General features: G+C 39.6%; 2 protein-coding genes across 2 annotated transcripts in view; one reads left to right on the forward strand and one right to left on the reverse strand.

Moving 5' to 3' along the window:
* Positions 1-3915, forward strand: part of LOC143924594 (acyl-coenzyme A synthetase ACSM3, mitochondrial-like) — a 42828-nt gene extending 38913 nt beyond the window's left edge. The window contains exons 13-14 of the mRNA XM_077448986.1: positions 265-384; positions 3607-3915. Of these exons, the coding sequence (XP_077305112.1) occupies positions 265-384; positions 3607-3693 (207 nt within the window). The 3' untranslated portion in view covers positions 3694-3915. The remainder of the gene's footprint in view (positions 1-264; positions 385-3606) is intronic.
* A 2420-nt stretch (positions 3916-6335) lies between these two features.
* Positions 6336-13304, reverse strand: part of ERI2 (ERI1 exoribonuclease family member 2) — a 39212-nt gene continuing 32243 nt past the window's right edge. The window contains exons 8-10 of the mRNA XM_077448985.1: positions 11726-11807; positions 9077-9165; positions 6336-8890 (exon numbers count right to left, since the gene is read on the reverse strand). Coding sequence (XP_077305111.1) covers positions 7562-8890; positions 9077-9165; positions 11726-11807 — 1500 coding nt within the window. The 3' untranslated portion in view covers positions 6336-7561. The remainder of the gene's footprint in view (positions 8891-9076; positions 9166-11725; positions 11808-13304) is intronic.

The raw sequence follows: 13304 nt of genomic DNA on the forward strand, positions 1-13304 counted from the left end.
CACAAGTATAAGGCACTTTAATTGTATTTAGCTCAGGTAGCGCAACACCATTTGTCACCAGTGTCAGTGACACCCAGGATGGTCGAAGGATGTGTTGTCCTGCACGGAGCTCTGACTCGGTGCTGCTCACATGCCGGATGCTAGCTCCGACCCCCTCCCCCATTTCCTTTATCAAATGATCTTATTTTCTTTTTAGACAGCATAACATTTTGTGCATTGAAAGGAGGACACAATTACTTCTAAATCTAAATGTTCACCCCACAGGTTGTGAAGGCCTTTGTTGTCCTTTCTCCTACATACAGTGATCAGGATCCAGGGAAACTGATATCAGAATTACAGGAACATGTCAAAAAAGTGACAGCCCCCTACAAGTATCCAAGAAAGGTAACCTATACAATGCAAAGAGCCAATCCACCCAGAACTGGTATTTGAATGCTTGGTAGATGCTGGAGTGTTAAACTACCTATTGGTTACATCTGTTGCCAGGTCTCCAAACCTATTGTAACCATTATGAGGGTTACCCAAAATTCTTATTGTATTCTTTATTTTATACCATAGAGAATGCAACAGGTTGTGATTTCATCACCCAACACTCACAGAGCTACTGGAATATCTTAGGGAAATTTGGCTGTAGGCTTTGACCTACAAATAAACATACTAAAATATCACTTTGGGTGAACAGAAAATAGGCTGTACTACACTTTTTTCGATTCTATATAGGAGTAATCCAAAAGGTAAAGGATTAATGCTGTACTCCATAATCCTCAAAAACACCTGGCCTGTAATGATTGTTTCCCAGCATACATGGAATGAATATTATTATATGCATATGATGAGAAACCACAGTTGTGAACCTTGTTCAAAGTTACATAACAGTATCTCACAAAAAGGAGTACACCCCTCACATTTTTGTAACTATTTTATTACACCTTTTAATGTGACAACACTGAAGAAATGACACTTTGCTACAATGTAAAGTAGTTAGTGTACAGCTTGTATAACAGTGTAAATTTGCTGTCCCCTCAAAATAACTCAACACAGACATTAATGGCTAAACTGCTGGCAAAAAAAGAGAAGATTACACCCCTAAGTAAAAATGTCCAAAATGGGCCCAATTAGCCATTTTCCCTCCCCGGTGTCATGTGACTCGTTAGTGTTACTAACGAGTCACATGTGCAAATGGGGAGGGTCTCATGTGCGAATTGGAAGCAGGTGTGTTAAATTTTCTCTCTCACTCTCTTACTGGTCACTTGAAGTTCAACATGGCACCGCGTTGCAAAGAACTCTCTAAGAATCAGAAAAAAAGAAGAATTGTTGCTCTACATAAAGATGGCCTAGGCCAGTGATGGCGAATCTTGGCACCCCAGATGTTTTGGAACTACATTTCCCATGATGCTCATGCACTCTGCAGTGTAGTTGAGCATCATGGGAAATGTAGTTCCAAAACATCTGGGGTGCCAAGGTTCGCCATCACTGGCCTAGGCTATAAAGATTGCCAAGACCCTGAAACTGAGCTGCAGACCATGACTATACAGCGGTTTAACAGGTTCCACTCAGAACAGGCATCACCATGGTCGACCAAAGAAGTTGAGAGCACGTGGTCAGTGTCATATTCAGAGGTTGTATTTGGGAAATAGACGTATGAGTGCTGCCAGCATTGCTACAGAGGTTGAAGGGGTGGGGGGTGGGGGGGTCAACCTGTCAGTGCTCAGACCCTATGCCACACACTGCATCAAATTGGTCTGCATTGCTGTTGTCCCAGAAGGATGCCTCTTCTAAAGATGATGCAAGAGAAAGCCTGAAGACAAGCAGACTAAGGACATGGATTACTGGAACCATGTTCTGTGGTATGATGAGACTAAGATAAACTTATTTGGTTCAGATGGTGTCAACCGTGTGTAGTGGCAACCAGGTGAGGATTACAAAGACAAGTTTGTCTTGCCTACAGTCAAGCATGGTGGTGGGAGTGTCACGGTCTGGAGCTGCACGAGCGCTGCTGACACTGGGGAGTTACAGTTCTTTATGAGAACCATGAACTCCAACATGTACTGTGACATACTGAAGCGGAGCATGATCCTCTCCCTTCGGAGACTGGGCCGCAGGGCAGTATTCCAACATGTTAACAACCCCAAACACACCTCCAAGATGACCACTGCCTTGCTAAAGAAGCTGAGGGTAAAGGTAATGGACTGGCCAAGCATGTCTTCAGACCTAAACCCTATTGAGCATCCTCAAACGGAAGGTGTAGGAGTGCAAGGCCTTTAACATGCACCAGCTCCATGATATCATCATGGAAGAGTGGAAGAGGACTCCAGGGGCAACCTGCAAAGCTGTGGTGAACTCCATCCCCAAGAGGGTTAAGGCAGTGCTGGAAAATAATGGCGGGCACACAAAATATTGACACTTGGGGCCCAATGTGGACATGTGTACTCAGTTTTGTTGCCAGAGGTTTGGACATTAATGGCTGCGTGTTAAGTTATCTGTAGGGGACAGCAAATTTACACTGTTATACAAGCTGTACACTCACATTGTAGCAAAGTATAATTTCTTAAGTGTTGTCACATGAAAAGATATAATATTTACAAAAATGGGAGGGGTGTACTAACTTTTGTGAGATACTGTAGGTGCTCCAACTTGGTGGCCATTTTTTAACATTCAGTTCTGCACTAAGTTCCAGACATACCCCTTTATTAATGCAGCAATGCAAGCTCCCTACCCTTTTGCTTGTGAATGATGCACTAGCAAGAAAAAGAAAAAAAAAAGTAAGCACATGACAAGGTGAACCCCTGAATCTGTGAAAATGCACAGTAGCCTTTAACAAGGCACTTGTGCACTTCATGGAGTAATAGATGTTGGCAGTTTGGTCAATTGGTGACAACGCGGGTCAAAAGGTGATGTAAAGTAACATTAAAACAATACATTTATTTATGTTCACCATTAGCTCATTTTCTGTTAGTTTTAATATGTGCCTGAAATCCAGCTTCAAAATACCAAACTTAACCTTTTAATATGAAAGCCTGTAGAACATTACACCGATGAAACTATACCAAATGAGTCATCCATTTAAAAGCTTTAATACAAAACTGGTTAATTTAAACTTGATTTGACATCTTTCTCCCCAAGAGACTTTACAGTATAAAATATATCATAATCTGATTGCATTTTAAATAAACATCCTGCATACACCATAGGTTGGAAATACCTTGAGGGATCCAGGATTTAAAAGTGCTTTATTATTTATTTTTATTATGAGTGTATTGAAGTATCCAGGCATGGGTACATTAGTGGATTCAGGGATTTTGTTACGAGTACACAAAAGGATCGAGACATGGTATTTTGAGTACATCATGGCATTTTGTTGTGAGTGCAATGAGGGATCCAGGTATAGAATAGTATTATGAGTGCACAACTTAATAAAGGTAGAGATTAGAGGTTTGTTATACTTTGTATAATGTTGTGTTAACACAATACGTTATAATATAAACGACATGTACAAGGCAAGTTTTTTTTCTTACCCCAATATATATTTATATAATGCTTACTAAGCTGCAATGTGTGTTATTTTTAAATATAATTGCTTAATTTGTCTTTGTGAATAAACAACAGATTGACTTTGTTCAGCAACTACCGAAAACAGTCAGTGGGAAGATTCGAAGAAATGAACTGAGAAACATAGAATGGGGAAAAGCCTAAAAACCAGTAATCACTTTTAAAAAGTTTTAAGCTTAAAAGATTTGCATTTTTTTGGCTTTAGTCATTACCACACGGATTAGGCAAATCTACTGCACACACATTGCCTTTTAATTTCTTTTAAGTGTTTTGGCTTTCTTTAAAATGGGTTTGATAAAATGATTTACACAAAAAAAAAAAAAAATGTATATTTATTGTAAGATATCAATAAACAATTACAGTGTAGCTTCCAGTGTGGTTTCTTATACAGTAAAATGTTAATGACTTTAGAGGACAAAGGAAAGTGCTCATCACTGTAAATACTGTACCTAGTAATGTCAGAGTTGGATTCATTAGTAAGGTAAGTTGCAATCTGGCATTATTAATTGAGAAGACCCTTGAGCAATTTGCCTGTAGGTGCGGACACGTCAAACTACTGTAAAAATGTTCCAATTTCTGTACATCCAGGCCATGTGGTGGACAGTTGATGGGAGATCCGTTGCAATATTTGTATTATATTCCTTGTAGGCTTTGTATATTCTAAATTCTAGCCAACAGATTTTCAGTTTACTTACCTCGAAGATGAACACATTTTTTTCTTGTAGAACTACAGCAGCTGAAGAATACGCAAAATCCGACACACTTTAAGGTGTGTTAGATGCCTGGTCCCATCCACAGACATCTATGTCAATACAGGACACAGAAGTGATATAGGGGCTAGTGGACAACAGAATCACAACATGCACCAGGGAGACACAGGCATCCAACATGCTCAGAAGGGTTTTAAATGCTGAAGATTCTTCAGCTGTCATAGCTCAAGACAAAAAAAAAAAAAAAATAGAAATCACCATACTCTGAAAAGGCATTTTTCATCTGCGTTTGCTAAATGAGCTGCTAATAAAAGAACTTACATACTTTTGAATTTATAATTTCTCCTCCAAGCTCCCCCCCGGCGGTGTTGTCCTACTCCAGGTATATAGGTGGCCCGCCCCTGTGCCTGTCAGGACCTATGGAGTCTACAGTACATGCTGGCTCCCTCTTGCAACTACAGTCTGATGTGCAGCAGTTCCCAAGAGGGACAAAGAGCAAGAGCTATGCTGACTTGGGAGCCCCATCAATCATCGTTGTTGAGGGGAGGAGAGGCATGGCTTTGGCTCCATGTCCCTTTCCTTCGGCTTGGGTAGTGCTGGAAATGGGTGCATGAAGACATACATTTATAAAACAAGATATAGTGGAGACTTCAGCAAGGGCCCAAAAGGCACTCACATATCTGAAATCAGGCAGTGCAGCCAGGTAGCAGTATGAGGAGGAAGCTCAGAGGAGGGGCATTTAAAGGAACAAAAAGCAAGAGTAGTGTCCCTTTGCTGCATGGGTGTTGTTCCTGCACCAGACCAATAACACAAATGCAGTAATTATGTACGTCCACTAAAAGCAGTGGTCATCAACCCTGTCCTCAGGGCCCACTAACAGGCCAGGTTTGTAAGATAACTAGAAAACATCACAGGCAATATAATTTGCTGCTCAGTGATTGCAGTATTTAGTCTGCATCTCCCCTAAGGCAATAAAAAAAAACCTGTCCTGTTAATGTGCCCTGAGGACTGCGCTAAAGTCTTGCTCCTCACTTAATGGCCTATATTAAAAATTTAGGCAAAGCAGAAAAACTTTTTTTTTGTGGAGGACTTGTTTTATATCAAAATTATTACCGTATTTTCTTAAAAACTATTTAAGTTTCTAGAAAATGGCCAAATGCCCTTGAATGAAACCTGAAATGAGAAATATGGAAGCTGCGATTGCTGACCTTGTAAGAATAATAGTCAGGCTGTCTCTAGTTTCTATACTTTGAGTCACTGAAATGAGCATGCAGGTTAGAAAATTAGAAACTGTTGCAGGTCTGTTCTCAAGTCAGGCACCTAACATTTTCATTCGGAGATGAAGTTTAAAGTTTTCGATGCAGATAAAATAAATAAAAAAATAAATAAAAAAGAAGGGGTATACACTTTAGTAGTCTGAATTACTGATCTGAAAACAAGAATGCAGAACAGACAAGGCACAGTAAAATTACTTGTCTGCATGTTTGCTTGCTTTGGTCAGTGACTCAAAAAAACAAAACAAAACCTCAATACCAGAAGAGTGTCTCCGAGACAGCCAACTAATGATTTCAGGAGAGGTAAGCCCTTGTACACACGGTCGGACATTCCGACAACAAAATCCATCGGATTTTGTCTGACGGATTTTGTCCAAAACTTGTGTTGCATACACACGGTCGGACAAAGTTGTCGGAAAATCCGATCGTACGTAACGTGATGACGTTATTTCGTTACGACGGGACTACGTTCAGGCTAGTAGCCAATAGCTTTGGTCTAGGAATTTGATCTGAGCATGCGTGGCACTTTGTCCGATCGGAATTCTCTACACACAATCGGACAAAGTCTGATTGGATCATGTCAGAAATTCCGACGGAAACAGTCTGATGGAGCCCACACACAGTCGGATTATCCGACAACACGGTCCGATCGGACATTTTCCATCGGAATGTCCGACCGTGTGTACAAAGGCTAAGATGTTGAAGACTCTCAGGACATTTTTCTTTGGGGCCCCAAAAAGTCTGGCACTATAACATGTATCAAATGGATTTTACGATTAACCAGTCATTTCATAATGCGAGCTAGAAAAATATATTTTTTTAATATTAAAAAAACCTGGAGGAGGTTAAGAGAACATTTCATTCATACAGACATTTCATGTTAAAAAAGCAAAATACATAAAGCACAGATTTCATTTAATGTATTACTGTTTAAGAGTAAAAAAAAGAAAAAAAAAAAACTGCCAGTCCTTCCAATAAAATCATCAGAATAAACCTCCTGTAAATGAAAAGATATGGCGTAACATGTATAGAACATGGTAATCATTTTTGCTTAATACTTTTCATGACCTGACAGCCATGCCTGAAGCAAATATTTAATGGTAGTCACATAATATTAGGTGTTAAAAGTAGATGCAAAAGACTGCTTCAGGAATTGTAACAGAATTATCAGGCTTATTCAGTTAGGCAGTGCAATGAGCATTAATAAAGTACAAAGCGCACCAACTCACAGCGAAAAACATTAAAACTATTAATTCACTGAATTCCTTACAGTGAGCTGGCATATAACCTTCGGTCACTGGTTAATGCTCTCTACTTGCCATTAAGGTTTTTTAAAAAAACTGAATAATCCAGTAATAGTCCTAAACTCAAGTTTATGTCAGCTTCATAAAAACAGTGATCCATTGTGGATGTGTTCAACGTTTAAAAAAAAGTGAACTGTCATCTTGTAGAAAAAGCAGGTCCTACATCTCTGCCGCAGGGTCTTATAACCCACAACAGCTTGGCTCATAAATCTCAACTTTAGCAGTGTCCTATTAACGTTCATCGAAGATTGACATAGCAGCCCAGTATACTGCTGTCACAGTTACAATTTATGTGTCACAGAATCAGAGAGCCACGTGATTTATACATTTCTAGTGGACAGGCAAATAATTACTTTTGGATAGTGTTGCTCATTTAAAGTCTTCTGTATCCCAGGCGTCTCAATTTAATTCAAAGTAAAGCTTAAAAGAAATAAAATAAAGTCTTCTATAAAACAGTATTTTCTTTAAAAGGATTGTGAAAGATCTGGATATGCAGTAACTCACATTAGGAGGTACTCGTCAGCTGCAGGTTTTCATATAAGTTTACATAATTGAATAACATTGAAAAACACTGAAAAAAAAAAAAAACACTGATGTATAGTTGCTGTGAAAGCTTATAACTCAGGCCCTACACAGCATAAATAAAATAATCATTTAAAATATCAAAATCATGATTTTAACATTATTCTGACTAAAAACAGTCCTATGGTGTATCCTTTAAAAACTATGTTCTTAATGATGGCCTTAGCTTAAATGTTTTGGGAGTCTCAGAACAAGAAGCTAAACTTGTATTTGAAGTAACAGATATCCTACTGGAGGATAAAATAGATGGAGAGTCTAGAGACTTTTCCTTCAGAAGTGTATCTTCCCATTTGAAATAGCTACAGCCTTTCCCATCATCATCTCTCTTTCGTATGGCACAGCTGTAGAAGACCCTACCTTGATTTGGACCTCCATTAGACACAGTAAGTTTCTTTGCCCTTCGGCCACAGTTGCACATTGGGGCAGTAATACGGGTAAGTTTTGTTGGCCTATTGTTACTACTCAGATTTACAGTGGAGTTTAAGATAGTTTGAGGCACTTTACGAGAAGGCCCACTAACAAATGGTAATGTCTGATTACTCTGATCTTCATGGATGGTAAAGGGTAGTTTCTTTGGTGGTGAAGAGAAACTGACACTAGAAAGTTTCCTCTTTGGAAAGTAATCCAATACTGAAGGGGTTTTACTTGGCTGCCTGTCAGTTTGAGGAGTCACACCAGGTTTGTTGATCAGAACAGTGGGGAGTTTAAATGTGGAGTTATTGGACACTTGCTTCTTCATACCGACATTATAAATTGTGGTGTCTGGACTTCTGTACACGACTGATTTAGAGTTCAGAGTGGATGGGTGACACAGAATATTTTTCTTATGGGGCTGCAGATTTGGTTTATTGTCATTAAGTCTTAAAACACTAGCAGATAGCGAATCAACTAGTGGTAAAACCGATTCTTCATTCTCGCCAGAGCGAACACTTTGTTCTTCTTGGGAATCTGCTATTACAGCTGCTTCTTCCCAGTCAGCCAAAATAGACAAATCTGAACTGGAGTCCACTTCCATACCTGACACATCATTCACAGACACAATAGTGGTAGAGAATAACACATGACTGGGACACTGGGGTGCATTCTTGGCAGGTGTAGATGTAAAAGTGCCAGTTTGTCTTCTATTTTGCAAGGGACCCAGAGAATTTTGGTTTGAGTGCCTGTAGTTACTTCCAAAGCCAAGTATAGTAGTAGAGAGTCCATTGAGTAGATTTTGTGGTGGCTGTACATCCGCACGTGCTACTCCCAACGTGCCATCTTGTTGTCTGCCATTCATTTTATTAGCAATTTTTCTTGGACAAACAAATGGAGTAAATTGGACTTCATTAATAGCATTTGAATGTGCAGACGTTGGATGTATTTTAAAATCTTGCTTGTCATTTGAAGTCCGATTGCCATCTTCTTGTACAGATCTACTGGTTTGCTCGATCAAAACCATCCCACTTTGCTCTGAAGGTTTGCATGGCCGTACCTAATTTCACAAACAAAACCCAGAATCTTTCAAAATAGATCAGCACAGCAACAAGTCTGAGAAATGTGTTTCTTTTGAATTCTGGTTTTATGCAACCAACAGTTCAGATGTTTATTTATATCTTGAACATTAAATATCAGGATGAATGGACTGGAGGAAAAATGGAGACCTAAAAAACCAACTGACCTTATCTAAAGATTTGGTTATTTTCATTACACACCCATCACAAATCATTCTCCAAGCAAGTCTTGCAGTGTTTCGGGAATCATCCAGCCCTAGAAGACAATTTTTTTTATAGTATTTAGGAAAAATGTAATTTCAAATGCAATCAAATTTTAAAATAAGCAAAGGCAGGTGTAGATGTAAAAGTTCCAGTCAGTCGTCTATTTTGCAAGAGGCCGAGAAAATTTTGGTTTGAGTGGCAGTATCGATTTCCGTAGGCAGATATAGTAGTAGAGTGTTCATTGAGTAGATTATGTGTGTCTGTACATTACACTCAAAGCACTTCTGACAAACACAATCTTGTTGTCTGCATTTTTAAACAAGCCATCATTCTCTGTATCTACAAGCATTGTGAATAAATACATTTTTAAAAAATGTCACAACATAGGCAGTGAGGTTTTTCTATGAGATCTTGGCACCCTGCCAGCTCTCTAATGTAAACAGCAGAGTGTTTCTAAAATGGTAGAAACCAACTGAAAACAGACTTTTGCCTCACGCGTATGGATTTTTAAAACAATTTTCGGGCATAAAACATGCCCATTATAAAATTACATAACGCCCATTGAGAAATTAGTTAAGCAAAAGGGAAAGTAAATGCTTTGTTACCGCTTTCTGTGAATTTCTAGAGAGCTGTGACATGAGAGTGGAACCAAGAGCTTAGAACACTTTTGATGCACATATACTGTTTACACTTGCATTGGCCCTCTAAAGAGCAATCCGTGGTATGTGTTAGGTTTAGTGTCCGCCTCACTGCCTGCTTCAAAACACTTAAAGCCTGCATTGCAGGAACTTGTGGCACAGCCCAGTTCACATAAATGGATCATGTTGCTGGGCCATTGGTGATGGTTAACTGCCTGCTGAATGCAGCAGAGAACAGCTGGGAAACTTATTTTTGCCAGGTCAGGATAAAAAGCATTGCAGCCGGGGCATGTGTAAGGCTTCTTTTGCAGTTTGGGGGGGAGGGGTAAGCTCAAATACATTTACCCCAAATGCAAACTAAGCCTTGGGTGGGAAATCAAGAGGAATAACATTTTTTTTTAACCACTTCATGAACATTTGGCTGCTGAATGACCGGGCCAATTTTTGCAATTCGGCACTGCGTCGCTTTAACTGACAATTGCGCAGTCATGCAACGCTGCACCCAAACAAAATTGACATTTTTTCCCCCTACAAATAGAGCTTTTGGTGGTATTTGATCATCTCGGTGGTTTTTATTTTTTGCGCTATAAACAAAACCCCGATATTTTGAAAAAAAAAAAAAAAAAAAAAGCAATTTTTTCTCAGGTTTAGGCCAATATGTATTCTTCTACATATTTTTGGTATTAAAAAAAAAAAAAAAAAAAAAAAAAAAACACAATAAGCATTTGATTGGTTTGCGCAAAATTTATAGAATCTACAAAATAGGGGATAGGTTTAATGGCAGCGATCTGCGATTTTTATTTGGACTGCCACATTATGGCAGACATTTTTGGGACCATTGGCATTTATACAGTGATCAGTGCTATAAAAATGCACCGATTACTGTAAAAAATTTCACTGGCAGGGAAGGGGGTTAATACTAGGGGGCGAGCAAGGAGTTACCTGTGTTCCCTGTGTGTGTTTCTATCTGTAGGGGGGGGGGGGGGCTGACCTAGAGGAAAGATTGCGGTTCCTAGCTATTAGGAACTCACAATCTGTCTCTCCTCACAGAAAAGCGATTTGTGTGTTTTCACACATACTTTCCTGTTCTGCCTCTAATGCCCGCGATCTCTTGTGGCCGGCGGTCATTGCGACTCTCGGCCACGAGCATGGGCACCCCCCCTGAGTGCAGTGGGCACGCCTGCTAGCCCACTTAAAGTAGCAGACGTATATCGCTGACGGCTCGTGGGATCGTGCCGATCTGCCGCAGTATAATGACGGCAGCTGGTCGGCAAGCGGTTAATGTAGTGTTAAACACCAAAAATAATTTTTATATTGCAACTTACCAATTTTTAGATGGGGTGGTGGCATTCGTTTTTCAGGCTCTCTTTCCTTTATTGCCACCTGGTGATCTGTCCAGTAAATCTTGTTTTACAACAGAACAAGATGTTCTGCAGATGTAGCATTTAGAGGATTGAGACAATTTACTTTATCTCAAAAGTTTGCTGTAACTGCTTCTAAAAAGTGTTAGCTGTAGTTCAGCTTAAAACTACTACTGTATCTAAATCTGCTATTACATCTAACACCCCCCCGCCCAGACGGAAAATGCTGCTGACCCCTGTGCTCCTTCATCCAGAGTGGAGGCACTCTAATATAGGTGGTGTGTTACTGGCTGGATCACCAGAAAACGAATGTAGCCACATCTTATTGACAAGCTGAAATATATTAAATTTGATCTGGCCAACTCTAGGGAAGAAGAGAGATCACTGACAATGGCTGCAATGTCTATGCGGTGACGTCACTCAGTTAGCCATCACTCCTCTACACTGAATCCGGTGATGAGAGCTGATCATGTGACCAGACCTGAGCACCGTTGGCATAGACATCTTTCCTTTACAGGGTAGTTAGAATGGGCGTGGGAGCAGGTTTAAGTATAGTTAGCATTTGATTGGACTTTCACTTTAATACAGAAACAGAATTAAAAAGTATGTGAACCTGAATGTTCTCTTCCAGAAAATTCGATTCCCACATCCTGTAAAGCTCCATTTAAGCCCTTTGGTTTGCGATTGTAGAATAGCTGAAACAAGACAATAAATCATAATTATCCATAAGAGACTGAACTCATCAACTACGTCCCAACACATTATATATTTTACATAGAACATATCATACCCCTGAATGGTACAAATATGGCCCCAGGAACTATTCACCTTTGTCCTAGATACTTAAGGCATACAGAGAATGACGATCCACGTTATGGCATTGCCAACATGGTTTCAATATTGGTATGATAATAGATCATTAATACCTCAACGCATTCACCGATAGGCTAATAGCATAAAAATTGAAATAAAACGTATCCAGTTGCCAACCTTAGGAGTCTTAAAAACGTCCATAAAACCCCCTTCTCTATACACAGGATGTGTCTTGTACGCCTTGCAATCTTTTCTCATCTCTTTCTGTAAAAAGCCCATGAAATCCTAAGACTGGGAGTTAGTCAGAAGTCTCTCACTGAATGATCACTCTGACAGACAATCTCAGTGAGAATTTAATGTAACATTTTAAGCCAAAAACAAACACGTAACATAGTAATCATCTTATCTCCTATATTCCCTGTCAGACAGATTTGTGAGTGAGAGAGCTGCAGCTGACAGAGGAAAGTTTTTATTGTGTGCACAGGGAGTTAACACTTAAGTAACCAGGACATGCTTTTTTTTTTTACTTTAACAGTTTCATCTCCTCTTCCATGTTTCTATTTTAAATTATTTGCTGGAAACATTTTGAATAAAGCACACATATACATTGCTAGCTTTAAAGATTTACTGTTAAAAATATGTGGTTTAGGGTATACCTGTTTTAATTTTAAATCAGTAAGAACTATAAATTACTGATGCAGGAGAAAAATGAAATGTATGCAAAACAAAAAAAAATAAAAAAATTCTCAGAAGGACTTTAGGGTCATGATAAAGCAATGTTTGTCCCCCAAAAAACAATATATGTGTCAATTCTTTATCACAAGTAATTACAAACTTATAGACTCATCCACAGATACATAGCAGAAATGTGCTCAAGGCCAGCTTCATCTCTAATCCCATCTGTAGGAATTCAAGGATCCTGACCATGACATATTTTCTGGGGTGCCAACCCCTGGATTGACACCAGGAGACGTATGCCTTCCAGACACTATAGTAAATGATTCTGGAGGCCGGCTTCCTAGCATTAATCATAGTAGAAACGACTGAAGTTGACAGCTCACGTTCCTTTAGAATGTGGGTCTCAATAGCCAAACCATTAAAATTTTGCGTGTGTATGGTAGGATGGAATACCGGACCTTGCGAGAGAAGGTCTGGCCATGGTGGTAGGGTCCAAGGGTCCCTTACCACCATTTTTATAATCTCTGCAAACCAAGATCTCCTGGGCCACAATAATCACCTCCTTCCCTTCTTGCTTGATCCTGCGAAGAAGAGACGGAAGCAGCAGAACAGGAGCGAACGCATAGATCAGTGAGAACTGATCCCACAGAAAGACCAAGGCATCTGTTCCGCATGCCATCGGATCCCTTGTCCTTGACACA

Source organism: Lithobates pipiens, unplaced genomic scaffold (genome assembly GCF_037356315.1).
Source record: "Lithobates pipiens isolate NorthernLeopardFrog02 unplaced genomic scaffold, aLitPip1_a1.2 Scaffold_22, whole genome shotgun sequence".
NCBI classification, from domain to species: domain Eukaryota; kingdom Metazoa; phylum Chordata; class Amphibia; order Anura; family Ranidae; genus Lithobates; species Lithobates pipiens.